We start from the raw sequence: 22,245 nt of genomic DNA, 5'->3' as shown, positions 1-22,245 counted from the left end.
TTGGTGGACCAGTTGCTGGGAACAATTTCTGAAATGTAAAGAGGAACAAGGAATGACCTGACATTGTCACAAGTCTATGAACTCAACATGCAAGGATGGACAGCTCATGGTAATCCTACGTTTCCAGAGTTCTCAGTGAGATGAGACCAACTGTCTGGATGTCAAAGAACTCTGAAGTGTGGATCACGTGTTGTGGTTCCCTCTGAACGGCGCACCAGAGGGTTAGGAAGTTTGTATGAAGGACACCTGGGTACAGTCGAGGTGAAGGGTCTCGCCTGGATCCATGTGTGGTGGCCGGGAATAGATAAACAGATTAAAGATTTGACCAAGAACTGTTAGGGGTGCAAAAAAGTTCAAAATGCACCCCCACAGGTACCGTTACACCCATGGGAGTGGCTGTCATCACCATGGCAAAGAGTACATATTGACTCTGCCGGGCTACTCATGGACACCATAGTTCTGATTGTTGTGGATACTCATTGAGTGGCCTGAGGTTATACTAATGAAGTCAACCACATCAAAAAAGATTGTTTCCGCTCTGAGAACTACCTTCTCCAGAAATGGCTTACAGGAACAAATTGCGAGTGACAGTGGACCACAATACACATCAGAAGAGTTCAGACTATTCATGAAGAAAAATGGCAACAAGCAGTTCAAGTCAGCTCTTCACCACCCAGCAATGAATGGGTTAGCTGAAAGGTTTATCCAAGCCTTCAAGAAGTCCATTAAAGCTCTGGCAAGGAGGACATTTCTCAACAGCACAAAGAGAACAACTTCCTTTTTGTGTATCGGAATTCTGTTCATTAAATGACAAATCAAACACTTGCGATGCTGTTCATGAGCAGGAATCTGAGATCTTGCAAAAACCTCCTGAAACCAGATCTCTGGTGGGAAATGTAGAGTACACAGTTCAGTCAGTTGCCAAGAAAATCAGCAAGGAATCTTGAGGTTAGACGTGACTACCAAGAAGCCAAGTGGACACTCAGTCGGATAGCTACAGGAGCTTGACCACTGATGTACACAGTGGATGTTGGAGATCAGACATGGAAACATCATGTGGATGCTCACACCTGAGTCGATTGCATCCAACAAGACAGACACATTACAGCCATTGGACTTGCCTCTCAGTGATGATCATGTCACCAACAGCAATGTGACATCTGTGACAGAGGAAGCTGTCTTCATCAAGACACCTGCCACAGGTCCAGATGTACTATCCTGAAAGAAACAGAGTGCCACCCAAAAGACTGAAACTTTAGTTAGTTATGGACTGTTATTGTGAAAGTGTGTTTATTTGAACATGGGTGTAACACCCTGGGGAAGATTTCACTGCTAATGTAATGGTCTTTCTATAGAAGCAGTGTTTGTGTTATGGTTAGAGACAATGGAAGCTTTGGAGTGTGAGCTGTCCAATGAAGGGGGTGTGGTTTTCACGTTGTGTTCCTGATACTGGAGTGAGCTGTGTCTTTTTTTGACATGGGATGAAGGGAGAAGACTCCAGTAGGACTCGACCAAGAGCGTCAACTTGTATACATTAGACTGTTTCATTAAAATGGGCCCTTTTCTTTTTCTTTTTCTATACTAACCCTTTAGTCAAATTAAGAATTATAAAGCTAAATTGTTTAATTGTAGGTGATGTACAGTCTGTTATTTCGCAGTCCTTATTTGTAACAAAGTAACGAATCACACAGCATCCACATAAACAGGGGTTTTGGGAGGCTTACGCTTCAGTTGCCCACTTTTGGCGGGGCCGCACGTTGTCTTCCCTACACTTACGCATTCGGCAGAGCCAGAGTGTTTCTATTGTGAGGGCTCGTCCAGGACTCTGATTTCATTGGATGCTGTGTGATTGCTCTGAGCATTGATACAGTGGGGTGTGTGTTTAAGTCTGTGCTAAACTATTGTCCAGTAAAGTGACTACGATACATGGTTATGGAAGCTGCAGGGTTCAGCGGTGGTGTGAATCCACGGGGTTACCGGTAACGAATGCATGCATATTGAATGGGGTAGACATTTGTATCCCTGATTAATTGTTAATTTGAATTTTAAGTACTGTTAAGGCTGTAGGAAAAGTTGTGAATGTGGGGTGAAGGTTTGGTAAAATGGCGGGCAAAGATTTTGTTAAAGTCCAGGCTAGTGCTGACGTAATGGCAGTGGAACTGCTTGGTACTACTGGGGTCCCAGGAGAGGGGGGTCGTGGGCTGTCCACACTTTCCGGGAGGGGCAGTGTATAGGGGAGTGGACCAAATTGCAAGCCAAGTCTCCTGTAGCTGGGGGCGGAGACTTCAAAGACACGGCGCTCCATTTCGGCAAAGCAAGGGGAAGGAGTGGTCCGATACAGAAGCTCTAATTAGTTCTCCAGCGAGGGCTGAGCATTCTGAGTTGGTAGTGTCCCTTACCACCCTTGCAAATAATTGGCAAAATACCCAGGTTCAAAGACCCAGCTATGGTAGGCTCCGCCTGTTCTCAGGAATGAAGCCCACCCCTAAAGGGGGAGAGGAGTATGAGACTTGGGTGGAGCAGACCTCTCAGTTGTTAGGTGAGTGGCAGTGCTCTGATGATTGGTTGAGAGTTTGAGAGGCCGGGCTGCTGACGTTGTGAGAGCCGTAAGGGACAGAAACCCTTTTCCACTTCTGCCGCCTACATGCAAGCGCCAGAAAAGGTGGAGCTCATGATGGGGTTTCAGAACATGTGTCAGGAGGAGGGGGAGAAGTTTTCTGCCCACATTTTCCCGCTGGAGAGGCAGCTAAATTGCTTGTGGCGTAGAGGGGCCTTTCAGACGGCTGAGGTAGATCAGTTAAGAATGAACCAAATAGTGAAAGGTGCCCAGTCCCAGGACCTGATCGCTTGGGGTCTCTGACTGTCTCATAAGACATGCTCCCCTCCCTCGTTTGCTGAGCTGATCAGAGAGGAGGAGCACACATCGGAGGCACGGGTGGGGGCTCTGTCAGTGGGGTACAGTTCTCGGCTGTAGCCCCCTGTGTTGCAGTGACCACGATTAGCCCTTCCCAGGGAGCGGTAAAGGAGATCGTGGCAGAGATAAGAACTGAGATGACCCAGTTCTTATTTATGGGTGTGGCCCCCTCACCCCATATGATGGAGCTGATAGGGAAGCGGACCCTCTAAAGGGACAGACTACTCAGAGGGCTGTCAGCAGCTGGAATCCCGCGAAAAGGGTCACAGGTCACTTTGCTGTACTATTTGTTTTATAACCAGTATTTGACGCATTTACCACTGACACCACTCAGTGCACTAGAGATCTGGGGCCTTAGTTGAGTGATTATCCATATGATGGTTATTTATCAGTGAAGCTGAAGTTTTCGGAGGCTGATGTGGGAGTGGCTGAGGTCCTTGATACATTAATGCTGGTTTGTCCTGACCCCATTGAGAAGGTCGGAGTTTCAATTCTTGTGAGGTCAAATACTCCTATTGTGAGGAGGCTAATGAGAGATTGCCAGGAAAGAGCTGTAGAGAATTATCTTAAGACATTGCCTGTTCACCCGGTGCTTTGAGCTGCTGTCGTGGAAGTACATGGCCACATTGGGCCAGATAATGAGCTTAGACAAGGGACTGTGTGGTTCAACTAGTCAAAGCCAATTGGGTTATGGCTTGGGGAAGTAGAAAGAGTGATGAGAAACCCGAAGCTTCCCGGAATGCCTAAGGCCGAGGCCCTCTTGGTGGATGCTCTGGAAGACCACGAAGAGGAGACAGGAGTGCCTGCTGGGGTACTGGTGAGGCCCGGACTGCAGAAGCCCTCGGTTGTATAGACGAACAGGATGGCAGTGATTCTCTAGAACACTATGAAGAGGGACTTCATCTTCAAGCAGAGGATACTTCTGGCGCATCTCTTCCTGGTGTCGGTAATGCCTAGTGTTCCTGTGAGACAAGCCAGGGAGAAACTATCTGCGAAAGGGGGAAAGTTGACCACTGAGTCATTCAATTTTGGGGACTTCCCAATACCTGCGGGTTGGAAGAAGAGGTTGATAGAGAAGATGTTGAAACTGGAAGGTGTCTTTTCTACTGTCGAGTTTGATGTGGGTTGTTCCAAGAACACTCTTCACACTATCTGGGTGACCGAGGACACCCCGTTCAGAGGAAGGTTGAGGTGACTGGGCCCTGCAGAGGTGGAGGACATTTGGCAGCATTTGTGTAAGTTGAAGGAAGCTGGGATCATCACAGAGTCCAGAAGCCCCTTTGCGGCCCCAATAGTAGTGGCCAGGAAGAAGAACGGGAAGATACAGATGTGTGTGGACTATCAGACTCTGAACAGGCGTACCATCCCTGACTAGTATATGGTCCTGAGGATTGAAGACGTGCTGGGCTGTCTGAGTGGTGTGAAGTGGTTCAGTGTGCTGGACTTGAGGAGTGGATATTACCAGATCCCCATAAGATGGCTGACTGCTGGGTGGCTGCACCCTATATAGTGGAGAGTCAGATGCCAAACATTCCAGTTTTCCAGGTGAAACCAGAGGTTGGGAATGGGTCTGCCAAGATTCTCCATCCAAACCACCTTCTACCTCTGGAATAAGAGGTGCAGGCTGTCCCAGAGCCCAACCTGGAGCCTACACCTAGTAAGATAACTCTGCGGCGACACTGAACGACTGGAAGACCAACAGCAGGAGAGATTAGACCAGCCCTGCCCTGAATGGGATCAGGACTCAGAGGATGAGGAAATGGGGATGTGGTATATACTGCCTTTTGCTAACTCCCCACTGATTGAGGAAGAGATTCCCAACCCTTTTCACGCTGAGTCAGGTGAAATTGGGGGGAACTATCTGTGGGCCATTTAGGTTTCAGCAGGACCATGAAGGAGATGAAGTGGGGCTCAGACCACAGGACAGAGGAGTCCAAGTTGCTGGAGGGCACGAGTGATAGACCGGGGAAGGACTTGCCACGTTGACCAGAGTATCCCAAGGAGTATCTGAACCTGAAGAAGTAGATGACGGTGTAAAGAGGTCTCAAAGAATTAGGAGACCCCAGGTAGGCTGGACTATGTAGCACTGGGGGAACAGAATGTGGCACCTATTGCCTTGGTGAGCTGTCACTGCCATTTACACCTGGGTTGGACTTCGTGCTTTGTATGACAGGGTGGCAGATTATCTCAGTGTCATGAGGACATGACTATATTTGTGGGGGGAAAAGTGTAACACCCTGGGAAAGGTTTCAACACTAACACAATGGCCTTTCAATAGAAGCAGTGTTTGGGTTATGGTTAGAGATAATGGGTGCTTTAGACCGTGAGTCGTCCAATGAAGGGAGTGTGTTTTTGTGTTTTGTGCCTGACACCGGTGTGAGCTGTGTCTTTTGTTTGATGTGGGATGAAGGGAGAAGATGCCAGAGAAAAGAGGTCGTAGGACTCGACCCGGAGCAGGGCCATGATTTGATGAAGCTCGGTAGATCGAAGGAGGATCGGCGAAGGGGAAACCATGAACTCCAACTTGTGCACATTAGGCTGTTTCATTAAAATCGGTCCTTTTCTTTTTTTTTGCTTTTTCTTTACTAACCCTTTAGTCAAATGAAGAATTATAAAGCTAATTAATTTAATTGTATGTGGTGTGCTGTCAGTTATTTTACGTTCCTTATTTATAACAGGGTAACAAATCATGCAGCATGCGGACAAACGGGGGGTTTTGAGGGACTTGCACTTCAATCTCCCACATTTGGTGGGGCTGGAGATTGTCCTCCCTAGACTTATGCAGCCGAGGGAACCAGAGTGTTTTACGGGTTTATTTGAATAAAGAGAAATTGAATGTTCTGTTACATATACAGTTTTATGTCACATTAATCTAAAGGGGGTGCAAGTGTAATGTATGGATCTAATTCTCTTAGTGCAATGACTCCTCAGAACAGATTTTTGGCTAATAACTAAGCATACGCATTGATCCGTTCTCTCCCACTCTGCAATGTGAATATACCAGTTAAAGCCACCTCCACATGTGTGCCTTTGTTTCATTGATATGTAGTTGTACAGGCACAACAAGGGGTAATGTTTTACTCAGACATGGTGGATGCCTGGAATGACCTGCTTGATATGGATGCCTTTAAGAGACACTTGAATAGGCACATGGATGTGAGGACAATGGAGGGATATGGACATTGTGTAAGTAGCAGTGAAGAGTGTTTGGGTGTTTTTGATTTGCTTTTTAGCTGGTTATGCACAACATTATGCGCTGATGGGCCTGTTCCTGTGCGGTACTGTTCTACCTTCTAAGTTCTATGTTTTCATAAGTAGAATGTGGAGGCACATGAGAAGGTCCAGAGAAGATTTTTGAGAATAGTTTCCAGAATGAGGGATTGGAGAGACTCGAACATTTTTCTTAGAGATGGCAGCTGAAGAGAGATCTGAAATCTATAAACTGATGGACAGAATGGATAGCAGGTGACTGTTCCCATTTATGGAGTGATTGAAGACAACAAGTCGCAGTAGACAAAAACAGCGAAAGGATTACGAGTGACATAAGGAGTAACTTTTTTACACAATATGCTAGCTGTACTTTTGGTGTACACTAGTTCCATTGTGATCCTTAAAAAGGCAATTGGATAAAGGTGTGCTGGGGAAAACCTTTGTAAGACTGCAGAAGAAAAGCTCTCATTGGAACAAGTGAGTGGCTTTGGTGGAGAGCTGATGCAAATACAATGATGAAATGGTGGTCATCTTCGCTACAACCATTCTGTAAGTTCACAAAGATTTTAGGCTAATTGATAAACTGAGCATTCTGCCTTCCTCAAGTAGATAACCTACGGTATGCATTCAATTTTAATGATTCCTAAATCAGAAGTCTGCCAGACTTTGTCTGTAGTAGATGTGGGTGCTTGTCCCTCTGTTTCCATCACTTTCTATCCTTCCATTGTTTTTATTTTTATTGTATACCATAAGACATAGGAGCATATTAGTCCATTTAACTCATTGAACTTGCTCCACCATTTGATCATGGCTGATTTATTTTCCCTCTCAATCCCATTTTCCTGCCTTCTCCCTACTATTGACAGGTTTACTATGGAAGCTCTCTTTGACATATTGCTGCAGAAAACTGCCCCAAACACATTCAAAAACTTTACTCCCTTTCTGATGTGAGTTGGTCAATTGTGTAAATGTTTAAGTCAAAATTTGCTACTAAAATTGCACGTGTCTAATCTCTGTAAGAGAACTAACATGGTGGAAACACTCAACCTGTCACCTGTGCAAATGGAGTTATTTTGCAGGTTGAAGATCTTTTATCAAACTGCCCTTGGCCTATTCTGTGCATTCACCTAATCTCCATTTCCTACTCGGGTGTAATAAAAATATAAACACCAATTTTAAATTAAAATTAGTAACTACTGTGTATTAAATCCTTAAAAGAAAGTTCCCATTTGCTTCAAAAAGGCAACAATTATACCAGTGCCTAAGAAGAATAATGTGGGCTGCCTTAATGATGATCACCTGGAAGCATTCACATCTACAGATGAAATGCTTTGAGAGGTTGGTCATGTCTAGACTGAACTCTTGCCTCAGCAAGGACCTAGACCCATTGCAATTTGCCTATCACCACAATAGGTCAATGGCAGCTGCAACCTCAATGGGTCTTCACATGGCCCTAGACCACCTGGACAGCACCAACACCTATGTCAGGATGCTGTTCATCGACTATAGCTTAGCATTTAATACCATCATTCCCACAATCCTGATTGAGAAGTTGCAGAACCTGGGCCTCTGTACCTCCTTCTGCAATTGGATCCTTGACTTTCTAACCGGAAGACCACAATCTGTGCGGATTGGTGATAATATTTCCTCCTCGCTGATGATCAACACTGGTGCACCTCAGTGGTGTGTGCTTAGCCCATTGCTCTACTCTCTCTATACCCATGAATCTGTGGCTAGGCATAGTTCAAATACCATCTATATATATGCTGATGATACAATCATTTTTGATAGAATCTCAGATGGAGATGAGAGGGTATACAGGAGTGAGATATACCAACTAGTGGAGTTGTGTCACAGCAACAACCTGGCATTCAACGTCAGTAAAACGAAAGAGCTGATTGTGGACTTCAGGAAGGGTAAGATGAAGGGACACATACCAATTTTCACAGAGGGATCAGAAGTGGAGAGAGTGAGCAGTTTCAAGTTCCTGGGTGTCAAGATCTCTGAGGACCTAACCTGTTCCCAATATATCGAAGTTATAAAGAAGACAAGACAGCGACTATACTTCGTTAGGAGTTTGAAGAGATTTGGTATGTCAACAAATAGTCTCAAAAACTTCTTTAGATGTACTGTGGAGAGCATTCTGACAGGCTGCATCACTGTCTGGTATGGTGGGGTGAGGTGGGGGGGCTACTGTACAGGATCGAAAGAAGCTGCAGCTCCATCTTGAGTACAAGCCTTCAAACTACCCAGGACGTCTTCAAGGAGCGGTGTCTCAGAAAGACAGCATCCATTATTAAGGACCTCCAGCACCCAGGGCATGCCCTTTTCTCACTGATACCATCAGGTAGAAGGTACAGAAGCCTGAAGGCACACACTCAGTGATTCAGGAACAGCTTCTTCCCCTCTGCCATCTGATTCTGAAATGGACATTGAACCTGTAAAAACTACTTCACTTTATTAATATACAATTATTTCTGTTTTTTGACTGATTTGTAATCTATTCAACATATGTATACTGTAATTGATTTACTTATTTATTATTATTTTTTTTCTTCTTCTTCTATATTACATATTGAATTGAACTGCTGCTGCTAAGTTAATAAATTTCACACAAATGCCGGGGATAATAAACCTGATTCTGATTTTGATCTATGCTTCTCATAATTAAGTATCTCAATAAAGCTGTACCTAATTTTCTTATGTTCCTAGGAATAAAGACAGAATCTGACCAAATTCTCCCTATAATGCTAGGCCCTCTGGTCTATGCAGCATCCTCATAAAAGTTTTGACAAAGTTTCTGACAGTGTTATATTTTGAGTACTACCTTTACCTTGCATGTGTGTGAATGCTACCAAACACCACCTGAAATTCAGGCTTGGAATCTGGCATTATACACATATGCACTCAAAGTGATAAGTACTTGATTGGGGAAACATACTAATAAATCAAGATGGTACAACTTTTATTTGATAGGGGAGAATAAGAGAAATAGTAAGTTGATCACAAACACGAGCAAATCTGCAGATGCTGGAGATCTGAAGCAACATACGTACAACATACTGAAGGAACTCAGCAGGTCAGGCAGCATCTATGGAAAAGAGTAAACAGTCGAACTTTTGGGCTGAGACCCTTCTGCAGGACTGTAAGGGAAAGGGGGAGATTCCTGAATTAAAAGGTGGGGGAGGGGGAAAGAGGCTAGTTGGAAGGTGATAGATGAAGCCAGGTGGGTGGGAAAGGTCAAGGGCTGGAGAAGAAGGAATCTGATAGGTGGAGAGAGTGGACCATGGGAGAAAGGAAAGGAGGTGGAGACCTGGGTGTGGATATAATAGACAGATGAAAAGAAGTAAAAGGTCAGAATGGGGAATAGAGGAAGTGGGGATGGGGGAGTTTTGTTCATCGGAAGGTGAAATTGATATTCATACCATCAGATTGGAGGGAACCCAGATGGAATAGAAGGTGCTGTTCCTCCACCTTGAGGGTAGCCTCATCTTGGCACAAGACTGAACAGTGATAGTGATATAAATTTGATGTTGTGGTAAGATGCTCAAGCATCGGAATCAGAGCTGATCCATGCTGGCCAACGTGTCCACCTCAGATCGTCCCATTTTACCCACATTCCCCTACAGCTCATTGCACATATCTCTATAGAAAACTTTGCTTTATGATCTTTTCCCTCTCACCTTAAACTAGTTTTAGACTTACCTGCTCTAAGAAGAAGACTGTGACAATCCACTTTATAAATGCCCCTCATGATTTAATGAACTTCCATAAGATCACCTGTTCGTCTTCTCAGCTCCAAAGAAAATAGTCCCAGCCTATACATTCTCTCCTTATAATTCTAGTCCCAGTAACATCCCCCTTGAAACTTTCCTGCATCCTATCTAGCTTAATCACATCCTTCCTAAAGTATTGAGATCAGAAATGCACATATTACAGATACAGTTTTGTTAATGTCCTGTACTGCTATAACATTACATCCCAACTATTCCACTCAGTAGCCCACCTGATGAAGGCAAGCACACCATATATGTTCTAAAAAAAACTCATCTATGTTGCCTCTTTCAGGGAACTATCCCAATCTCCTTGTTTGACAACACCCTGTAGCCCTGCCATTTACAATATATGCCCTGTTCTGGTTTACCTTCCCAAAATGCATCACTGCACACTTATCTGAGTTACATTCTTCGCTTCCCTTCCCAGTTGATCTTCTGTTGTAACCTTGGATAAGAGCCCCTGACCTTTCCCTTGTACTATACAAGGTCTACTACCTACAGTAACCTATGTTCACTTAGGGCTATGCACTCGGACACATTTTAAAGTATTAGTATGAAATAAATGTTGAGCTTATCATAAATTTAATTATCTTTTAGCTTTTAATAGCAAAAAACTGATATACAAGTACAATAATCCAAATATTGTAGACGATGCAATATGCAAGACACACGTGCAATTAAGAAAATCATTTAGTTGCAAAACCAAAATTTAATAATTCAACATTTGGCAATTTGAATAGCTTCTGAACAAATTATGTTATGCAATTAAAAGACCAGGAAGGAAATATAAATTACAAACACGTGAATCAAAATAGTATGAGAGAGTACAATCTTTTAGACACTAAAGTTGCATTATCTTTTCGATTCTTTCATTAAATTATAAAAGAGCATTCCCGATAACAACTTAAAATATTGATCCTTCGGCTACTGATGTTTCACAGAATTTGATATTGTTTAAACAGTTTTATGCATGGACAGTATTGTCAGATATATTTGAGTACATTATTAACAACAATAGAGAAGCAGTGTATGAAGTAGTATAGGACTTGGTGGTTTGAAATGAATCAAAAAGCTACAGTAATGGCTTTAGGGTCCAAAATTAATACTGATCTGCCAAATCAAAGCAGATATATTTTATATTGGAACAACAAGTCAGAAGACAATTGATCCAATAGGCCACTGGATTCTGTTTATCATCTGCTAATTGCACTGCGCTCCTGCATGCAGCAAGTTGAATGTGCAAACTTTCTGGTTACAGTCTCCTACAGTTACTTGTGGGAGAGATAAATGTATTTGCAGTTTATGTTTTTTTTTCATGAGAGCTAATATAAGGTGGGTTAGTGACAAATCAGCCACAAACCATCTTGTCTCATAGCTCTGTTAACTTAATTCCCCTGAAATGTGATTATTTTAAATGCACTCTCATGTTTTGTATGCAGTTTGTTTCTTGTTCAAAGTTAATTGTCTTTTTTTTTATACTCAGTTCAGCAAAGCAGATTGAAAAATCTTCAACTGGTCTCAAAATGCATTATCAGATTTAAGTTTCATTGCTGCTTAGTGATATTACAAAATGACTGGCTATTTCAAAAGTTTCTGCCAGTTCATTCCTTTTGCAACTAAAAGTTGATCAACATGACATGTTTAGGTCACTATCCATTCTGTTTTCACCATTTGCAAGTTCAACTACATTGGGATTAAAAATAACTTGCAAATATTTCATACTTCCCATTTCACTTAAACTTTCCACTACAACTTGATACAAGATAAACACAATTCTTCTGAATCCCTCCAGTTTTTTTTTGGCTTGTGCTTCACGATGTTCCTTAAGGCATACCATTAGTCACCCTTTATTCCTCACTGACTGGAAACCATAGGCCAAATTTAAACCAATGACGAGCCAGCCTGTTCAGAGCACATTGTAAATTCAAATAAGTAACACCCTGGTGAGAAAGTGTCTAATAAATGTGAATTTATAATTTGATTCTTGTCATCTGATTGTGTGCTTACAAAGTCGAAAATCAAGATTAGCTTCCACACTACTACCCTTCCTCTCTGCCTCCAGCTCCAGTTCTCCCAGAAGTTGTAACACAGACAATCCATGTTATTATGAATTTGATAAAAACTGTAGAGAAAATGAGTATTCTTAAAATCAGCAATGAAGATCGAAACCTGAAAATGTTAATATTGAAGACCAACAAAATAAAGCACTATTTCTGAAACTATACTCCCCAGTTCCAATTTAGAAATGGTATGAGCTTTGTTTCAAAGTCAAAGCATTCAGTTTTAAATATAGGTCAGGTTTCAGAGTTAATGGTGGTGAGTCTGGTGTTTCTTATTCAAAACATCGCTCAATTGTGGAAAGCGCTGCTTCCAAGTTTGATGATGTTGCCTCCTGGCAGTCATGTACATTCCAGGATAATAAATTCGAGGCAGGATCTCGGGTGCCTGATTTGTCCCCGTCTAAATTCAGACCAACTTTTCTGTCCAAATAACAGATCAGATATAGGTTCAGTACTTTAGCACATCAGTTATCCTGTAGAGTTGTCAATTTACCTGTCAGTGAGGTAACCTGTTATATTCTATTCAAGATTCAAGACCACACAATTATGTCTTTGTTCACTCAGTCAAAAGTGAAGTAAACAAAAAGTACTTAACATATATATTAATTTAGATTATATTATGTTACTCTTTTTGGCAAATTACATATAATACATTTTGTATAATATTTAATAGAAAACATTTGAATAATTTCTTCACAAATATTCAAAAGAACCACATCCAATATTTTATTAGCCTTCCTTGTTTACACTTTAGGTTTATAGAGATGTGGTCTGTGTTGTTCAACACACATCATAGTTGTTGTTAACTGTAGTTACTGTCCTCGGAGGGTCCACTCTTTTTTAAAAATTCTACAATTTAGCTAAATTCTACAATTATCCATCAAGGCAATAGTTGTAAAATTTCCTTTAATTGTACCCAGAGCAGTTGACACCATTTGGATGATCAATGACATGAAATACAATAGGACCAGGTTACATTGGAAACCTGGAAGATCAGCATCCTGAAATAAATCCTTATGTGATGTCTGTGTACCAGAAAAGTTATTGGTTGAAAGGAGGACAGAATTTAGACAATTAAATATTGGTCACTAAGCATTGATTGGGTGTGTTATGGATGCTGGTATTCAATTTCATGGGAATCTCAGAAACTACTCTATTCTCAGTGAAGTACTACATTGTAACATAACTCCATGGTGATATTTCATGACTTCTTGATGCAGTTTTCCCAGCTACGTTACTTGCCCTTGGGAAATAAGTATGGGGCAGGCAAAGTGGGGAGGGAGTGGTCAGTGAGATTGAGTAGGAGAATTCCCGCTAACGTACATTCCCCATTGTTCTTTTGAGACAAGATATGATTTGGTTTAAGGTTTATGAAATTATTTTATATTGAGAGACCAAAATACAGAGAAGTGCTCCTTTCAATGAATTATATATATGAAATTACTTGCAATGTAATACTTCAATACCATTATATGTTAATTCCTAGTTGCTTTCCAGTAAACCTGCCATTTTTTCCATTAATAGATACATTGTTTGTTCATATAGAGGACTCATTTACTGTCAGATTTCAACACTCTGCAACAGATTGCTAGAAATGGAATTAATTTCACTGCATTTCTTGCATTGTGTGTTTCTTAGTTATAATATTTTAAGAAACAGGGCCACAGTGAGAGCATATGGCTAGGTTCTGATGAAAAGGTTTAAACTTACTTGAATCACTCAGACTTTGTGAATTAGATGATTGGCCATACATTGGTTTAATTGATTCTGTCCCAGTTTATAGTGCTTCCAACAAGTCACTAACTGAAATGTGTTTCTTATCTAGCCACTGTAATGTTGAAAACCTTAAAATTCTCATTGAAGTTTGTTGTGGTATTTTTTACAATGCTGACCAGTTAACTAAAGCTGGGTGTTTTCCTTTGTATCCCGTCCACCTTCGTTATTTTCACAAGTGCTGATCTTGAGATTGGGTTTATTGTTTGGGACATAAGCCAAAGGATCAGGCCGGATCAGGTAGCTGTTAGACACAAGAAGAATTAGAAATTTAATTGAACAAATGATATAAAAGAGAAAATAATTTAAACAGGAAGAAAGCTGAGAAATTCAAAGTGCCAATGTTTTATATCCTGTAGAAATTTCTTTGGCATTTACTATTCATGTGCATTATTAATAAATGCTGAAATTAGAATGCACATCTTCTTATTCCAAGCACTTAATTATATTAAACAATATAATTGAAATCTTTATTTGCTCTGCACTGGAAATCCATCAAAATGTAAAGGTTTAAGGTTTTATGAATCAGTAATGTATGGTAAAAAGAGGACATGGATGACATTCAATTTTTTTGTAATAAAAGTATTAACTTAGTGAAGGTCCAACATATTTAACTCAAGATAAGCTCATTATTCAATTCTGAAAATACTCAGAAACATTAATAAATTTGCTTAAATCATTTTGCAATCAGTTCTCATAGTTCTAACAATTCAATTTCGTAATATTATCATTTCAGAAGGCTACTTCCAAGATATTTGGATTTTCATTGACTTCATTGAAAGAAAACAGTTTCTATCACTATTTAAACCATATTCAGATTCTATTAATGCAAGAGGAACTGCATGTATTTGACTATTCTACTAGTTCTTCACATTAATACTCTGTTAAAGATCAAGATCCATAGTTACTGATAGATTAACTTTGTACGACACATGCACATTTAAACATACACTGAGAAGCATCTCCTGTGTCAATGACCAACACAGACTGAGTATGTCCTGGAGGCAACCCAAATGTCCTTATGATATAGGTGCAAAATTAGATCATTCAGCTCATCAAGTCTGCTCCACCATTTTTCATGGCTGACCCATTTCCCTCTCAAACTTTTGTGTCCTGACTAAATCACTAACCTATCTACCTCTGCCAGTAATACATCTAATGAGCTGGCCTCCACAGTTGCCTTAGGCAACAAATTCCAAAGACTCACCGCTGTTTGGCTAACAAAATTTCTCCTCATCTCTTTTCTAATGGACATCTTTCCATTCTGAGTCTGTGAAATCTAGTCCTAGACTCCCCCACCGTTGGAAACATCCCTCTTCACATCCATTCTATCAAGGTCTTTCAATATTCAATAGGTTTCAGTGAGATCGCTCCTTATTCTTCTTAATTCCAACGCATAAAAGCCTAGAGCCATCAATTGCCCCTCAAATTACAAGCCTTTCATTCCCAGAATCATTCTTATGAACCTCCTCTGAACCCCCTCCAATATTAGCACCTTTTCTTAAATAATGGACCCAAAACTGTTCACGATACTCACCAGTGTCTTACAAAGCCACAGGATTACATTCCTACTTTTACGGTATATTCTAGTCCTCTCAAAATGAATGTCAACATTACATTTACCTTCCTCATCATTAACTCAAACTACAAATTAACTTTTAGGAATTCCTGAATGAAGACTCACTTTTGCACCTTTGCACCTCAGATTCTTGAATTGTCTCCCCAGTTGGAAAATAGTCTATGCTTTTATTCTTTCTACCAAATTGCAAGACCATATACTTCCTGACAACATTCCATTTGTTATCATTTTGCCTATTCTCGTAATCTGTCCAAGTCCTTCTGCAGCCCCCCCCCCACTTCCTCAATACTACCTGCTTCTCCACCTATCTTCATAATCATCTGCAAACTTAGCCACAAAGCCATCAGTTTCATCATCTAATGCTCTACCCTTGCTAGATTTGTTCCTGTAATACCATGGGCTCTTATTTAGTTAAATGCCCTGAAAATCCATGTGCACAAAATCCACTGATTCTGCTTTGTCTATCCTTCTTGTTATTTCCTCAAAGAATTCCAACATATTTGTCAGGCAAGATTTTCCCTTAAAGAAACCATGCTGACTTTGCCCTATTTTATCGTGTGCCTCCTTGTACCCCAAAACCACATCCTTGACAGTCAACTCCAACATCTTCCGAACCACTGAGGTCAGGCTAACTGGCCTCTAATCTCCTTTCTTCTACCTCCATCCCTTCTTGAAGATTGGAGTGACTTTTGTAATTTTCCAGTCCTCCAGAACCATTCCAGAATCTAGCGATTCTTGAAAGATCATTATTAATAGCTCCACAATCTCTTTCAGAACCCTGGGGTGTAATCCATTAGGTCCAGGTGACTTATCTACCTGCAGACCTTTCAGATTCCAAAGCATCATCTCCCTAGTAATAGCAACTACAGTCATTTCTGTCCCCTGATACTCTTGACCTTCCAGGATACTGTTAGCATCTTCTACAATGAAGACCGATGCAAAATACTTATTCAGTTCACATGTCATTTCCTTGTCCCCATTAACAACCTCTCCAGCATCATTTTCCAGTGGTCCAATATCTACTCTTACTTCTCTTTTACTCTTTATAACTATGAAAAACTTTTTGATATCCTCTTTGATATTATTGGCTAGCTCACCATCATATTTCATCGTTTCCCCCTCTTAGGTTTTTTCAGTTGCCTTGTATTCGTTTTAAAATGTTCACAATCTTCTAACTTCCCCTTAAATTTTGCTCTTTTATATGCCATCTTTTTTGTTTTTATGTTGGCTTTGACATCCCTTGTCCACTACAGTTGTGTCATCCTACCTTTAGAATACTTCTTCTTTGGGATATATCTATCCTTCGCCTTCGCAATTCCTCCCAGAAACTGAAGCCATTGCTGCTGTTCTATCATCTCTGCTAGTATCTGCTTCCAATCGATTTTGGCCAGCTACTCTCTCACACCTCTGTATTTCCATTTACTCCACTGTAATGCTGATCCATCTGGCTTTAGCATCTCTCTCCCAAATTGCGGGGTGAATTCTGTCATAATACGATCACTGACTCCTAACGGTTCCTTTAACTTAAGGTCCTTATACAAATCCTGTCCTTTACACAACACCCAATCGAGAGTAGCTGATCTCCTAGTGTGCTCTACCACAAGTTATCTTGTAGGCATTCTAAAATTCACTCTCTTGGGATCCAGCATTAACCTGACTTCCCCAATCTACATGCATATTAAAATCCCCCGTGACTATTGTAACATTGCGTTTTTGATTTGATTAGATTAGATTCAACTTTATTGTCATTGTGCTGAGTACAGATACAAAGCCAAATTAAGTGCAATTAGCATCTAACCAGAAATGCAAAGAATAGTGTTATTTACAAAATAACTGCAATTAAAAAGTAAGTGCTACAGCATACAAATATAAAAGTACTGAGACAGTACAACATGGGTGCAATATTGCTTAGCGCTGTGATGTGAGGTTCAGCAAGGTCACAGCCTCAGGGAAGGAGCTCTTCCTGTGCCTGCTGGTGCGGGAGCGGAGGCTCCTGTAGCACTTACCAACTTACCAGATGGGAGGAAAGTAAAAAGTTCATAGTTAGGGTGAGATGACTTTTATATCTCCTGTTGTAATTTGTAGCCCACATCCTAGCTACTGTTCAGAGGCTTGTATATTACTCCTATCAGGGTCTTTGAAATTGTTGCAATTTCTTATCTCTACCATAAAAGATTCTACATCTTTAAATCCTAGTCACCTCTTTCTAAATACTTGATTTCATTTTTTACCATTTGAGCTCCTCTGACTATGTGTCTGTTCTTTCAATACAATGTGTATCCCTGGAGGTTAAGCTCCCAACTATAATCTTCTTTCATTTCAAGTCCGTGATCCCCAAAATGTCATACCTGCCAGTCTCTGAGTTACAAAATCATCTACCCTATTGTATACTCTGTGGATTCAAATATAATACCTTCATTCCCATATCCAACAACATTTTCAATTTTGTCCACCTTTTACACTGCAACTCAACCAACTGGCTGCAATTTTTCCCTATCATCTGATTGTCCTTCCTGACTCTACACACTGCCTCTGCTTGTAAACCACTCACTCCATTTCCAATCACTCCATTTCCCAGCCCCCTGCCAGATTAGTTTAAATATTCCCCAATAGGTCTAGCACACCTGCCTGCAAGGACAGAGATCCCACTTGGGTTCATTTGTAACCCATCCCTTTTGAACAGGTCATACCTTCCCCAAAAGAGATCTCAATGATCCAGAAATCTGAATCCATGCCCCCTGCACCAGTTCCTCAGTGATGCATTCACCTGTGAAATCATCCTATTCTCAATCACACTGGTGTGTGTCACAGGCAGCAATCCAGAGACTGCTACCCTTTACATGTGCCGCTTTCCAGCTTTCTACATAACTCTCTAAGTTCTCCCCTTCAGAACCTCATTGCTTTTCCTTTCTATTTCATTGGTGTCGGTACTTACCAAGACATCTGGTTGCTCACCCTCTCCCTTTAGAATGTTGTGGAATCAATCTGAGACATCCCCTGACCCTGGCACCTATAAGACAATATACCATCCATCTATCTCTATCACATCCATACAATCACATGTCTACTCCTCTAACTAAGGAATCCCTTATCACTACTGCAGTCCTCTTCTGATCAACAGAGCCAGAGACCTTGTCGCTGTGGCTCCCCCCAATAAGTTGTTCTCAACAGTATCCAAAATGGTTTACTTATTATTGAGGGGGACAGCCACAGGAGTATTCTGCACTGGCTGCCATTTCTCCTTCCCCTCCACCCAATTACCCATGTTTCCTAAGACGACTATAGCTCCTATCTATCATCTCCTCATTTCCCCTGATGAGCCAAAGATCATTGATCTGCACCTCCAGTTTCTTGACACATTTTCTAAGGAGCTGAAGCTTGATGCAGCAGGTACAGATGTGATTATTCAGAAAGCTGGGGGGCTCCTAGAGTTCCCATACCTCCAAACAAAGAACACAAAGCGGCCCTTGGAGCCACCGCACTGCTCTATCTATGCATTAACAGATGAAGAATGAAGAGTGAAGTGTCCCCATGCTTCCAGCACCAACGTAGCATGCCCACAACTTACTCAACATAACCCATACTTCTTTGGAATGTCAGAGGAAGCTGGAGTACTCAGAGGAAACCCATGCTGTCGTGGAAAGAACTGCAAAACCCTTAAGGCAGCAGCAAATTTGAAGCCAGGTTGCTGGTGTTGTAATAGCATTATGCTACCTGTGACACTACTGTGACACCCCATTCTCATTCCAAGTTGAGTCCCTTTCTGAACAAAAAAAATCTACTGGTCTTTTGCATTATTCCAGCTCTGAAGAACAGAAGAGTCCCTAAACAGTGGCCAGCAGGACAGCAGGAAATTTCCTAAGGGTCGCAGGGGAGGGGGGAATGGGGGCGAGGGGGAATGATTAAATTGTGAGGGGAGTTAAATGTGGACAGGCTGCATTACGCTACTAACAAATACAGGCAGTTTCCGATGCAAGCAGCTCACCAACCTCATGCTGACTGCTAATTTGTGGAAACGTTGCCACAAGCCACTTCGAACCACGATCCAGCAACTGTATGTGCCCAGTAATCCAGTACAGTGGATTCCAGTTAATTGGGACATGTTGGGACCACTACATTTTGATCCAATTAGTCCATCTGCATGGCGATTGTTAAAAATGGCTAAAAAAGTCAAACTACTTTTTACCTGAGTACCAAATAATGTAGGTAAATGAAAAACAAAACAATAAGAACTCTACCAAAACTACTACAGTCCTCTAAAACTGTGTCTTAGTTCCTAAGAGTTACCAATGGAGGAATGAATCCAATGCTTACTGTCATGTTCTTTTGATTGACTGTGAATGAACAAAAGTAGTGCAGACACCTAGTGCAGCTAATGGATGGCCTTCAAATGATGCTTTTGATGATTGCTTCCTCTATATCTTTATTTTCATTGTAACATTCAAGGCGATACCTTCAAATGCGTCATGGTTCCTAACGTGCTGAAGTTGTGAAATCATTTCAGTTTCACTCTCAGCTGTTTCTGGCATCTCCAAGCTTGAGTGCTTGAAACCACAATGAGCAAAACAGTTCAGAATTGTCTTACTGCTTATTTCTTGCCAGTTATAAGTGACACAAATCAACGCTTTTTTTCTTATAAACACAAATGCGCACAAGTGACACTATTTAAAATCTGTTCACTTTGAGTCTCTGTGGGTGGAAGTTAGAAACAGGAAGCTGTCAATAACTCTACTGGGTGTCTTTATGGACCACACAATAGTAACAGGGACATTGAGGAGCAGATAGGGAGACAGATTATGGAATGGTGCAATAATAACAGGGCTGTCATGATGGGAGATTTCAATTTCCACAATATTAGAGAAACATAAAAAACTTACATCACAATACAGGCCCTTCAGCCCAAAAAGCTGTGCCGAACATGTCCATACCTTGGAAATTTCCTAGGGTAACCCATAGCCCAATATTTACTGAGTTCCATGTACCTGTCCAGGAGTCTCTTAAAAGTCTCTTAATATTGATTGGCATCTCCCTAGAGCAAGGGGTTAAGATGGGGTGGAGTTTGTTAGGTGTGTTCAGGAAGGTTTTCTGGCACAATATTTAGTTAAGCCTACAAGAGGAGAGGCTGTACTTGATCTGGTATTGGGGAATGAACCTGGTCAGGTGTCAGATCTCTCAGTGGGAGAGCATTTTGGAGATAGTGATCACAATTCTATCTCCTTTACCATAGTACTGGAGAGGGATAGGAACAGTCAAGTCAGGAAAACATTTAATTGGAGTAAGGGGAAATATGAAGCTATTAGGCAGGAACTTGAAAGCATAAATTGGGAATAGATGTTCTCAGAGAAATGCATGGCAGAAATGTGGCAAATATTCCGGGGATATTTGTGTGGTGTTCTGCACAGGTACGTTCTAATGAGACAGGGAAAGGATGGTAGATTACAGGAACCATGGTGCACAAAGGCTGTTGAAAATCTAGTCAAGAAGAAAAGCTTACAAAAGGTTTGGGAAAACTAGGTAATGATAGAGATCTAGAAAATTATAAGGCTAGCAGGAAAGAGCTTAAGAATGAAATTAGGAGAGACAGCAGGGGCCATGAGAAGGCCTTGGTGAGCAGGATTAAGGAAAACCCTGAGGAATTCTACAAGTATTTGAAGAGCAAGAGGATAAGATGTGAGAGAATAGGACCAATCAAGTGTGACAGTTGAAAAGTGTGTAATGAAATGGAGGAGGTACTTAATGAATAATTTGCTTCAGTATTCACTATGGAAAAGGACCTTGGTGATTGTAAGGATGACTTACAGTGGACTGAAAAGCTTGAGCATATAGACATTAAGAAAGAGGATGTGGTGGAGCACTTGGAAACTTTCAAGTTGAATAAGTCACTGGGACTGGATGAGATATAACCCAGGCTACTATGGGAGGCAAGTGAGGAGATTGCTGAGCCACTGCTAATGACCTTTGTATCATCAATGGAGATGGGAGAGGTTCCAGATGATTGGAAGGTTGTAGACGTTATTCCCTTCTGAAAGAAGGGGAGTAGAGATAGCCCAGGAAATTTTAGACCAGTGAATCTTACTTCAGTGGTTGGTAAGTTGATGGAGAAGATCCTGAGAGGCAGGATTTATGAACATTTGGAGAGGCATAATATGATTAGGAATAGTCAGCATGGCTTTATCAAAGGCAGGTCATGTCTTATGAGCCTGATTGGATTTTTTGAGGATGTGACTAAACATATTGATGAAGGTCGAGCAGTAGATGTAATGTATATGTATTTCAGCAAGACATTTGTTAAGGTACCCCATGTAAGGCTTATTGAGAAAGTAAGGAGGCATGGGATCCAAGGGAACATTGCTTTGTGGATCCAGAATTGGCTTGACCACAGAAGGCAAAGAGTGGTTGTAGATGGGTCATATTCTGCATGGAGGTCAGTGACCAGTGGGATGCCTCAGGAATCTGTTCTGGAATCCCTTCTTTTCATGATTATTATAAATGACCTGGATGAGGGATGGGTTAGCAAATTTGCTGATTACACAAAGCTTGGGGTGTTGTGGACAGTGTGCAGTGTGTCAGAGGTTACAGCGTGACATTGATAGGATGCAAAACTGGGCTGAGAAGTGGCAGATGGAGTTCAACCTAGATAAGTGTGAAGTACTTTGGTAGGTCAAATATGATGGCAGAATATAGTATCAATGGTAAGACTTTTGGCAGTGTGGAGGATCAGAGGGATCTTGGGGTCTGAGTCCATAGGACACTCAAAGCTGCTGTGCAGGTTGACTCGGTGGTTAAGAAGGCATATGGTATATTGGCCTTCATTCACTGTAGGATTGAGTTCAACAGCCGAGAGGTAATGTTACAGCTTTTTAGGACCCTGGTTAGACCCCACTTGGAGTACTGTGTTCTGTTCTGGTCACCTCACTACAGGAAGATGTGAAA

General features: G+C 41.4%; 1 protein-coding gene across 4 annotated transcripts in view; it reads right to left on the bottom strand.

Annotated features, from left to right (window-relative positions):
• Positions 1-13,796: 13,796 nt before the first annotated feature.
• LOC132402111 (potassium channel subfamily T member 2) overlaps positions 13,797-22,245 on the bottom strand; it is an 884,531-nt gene continuing 876,082 nt past the window's right edge. For all 4 annotated transcript variants that reach the window (XM_059984711.1, XM_059984712.1, XM_059984713.1 and 1 more), the window contains one exon: positions 13,797-13,977. In XM_059984711.1, coding sequence (XP_059840694.1) covers positions 13,860-13,977 — 118 coding nt within the window. In that variant the 3' untranslated portion in view covers positions 13,797-13,859. The remainder of the gene's footprint in view (positions 13,978-22,245) is intronic.

Source organism: Hypanus sabinus, chromosome 11, assembly GCF_030144855.1.
Source record: "Hypanus sabinus isolate sHypSab1 chromosome 11, sHypSab1.hap1, whole genome shotgun sequence".
NCBI lineage: Eukaryota > Metazoa > Chordata > Chondrichthyes > Myliobatiformes > Dasyatidae > Hypanus > Hypanus sabinus.
This window is presented reverse-complemented; position numbering and strand designations above follow the sequence as displayed.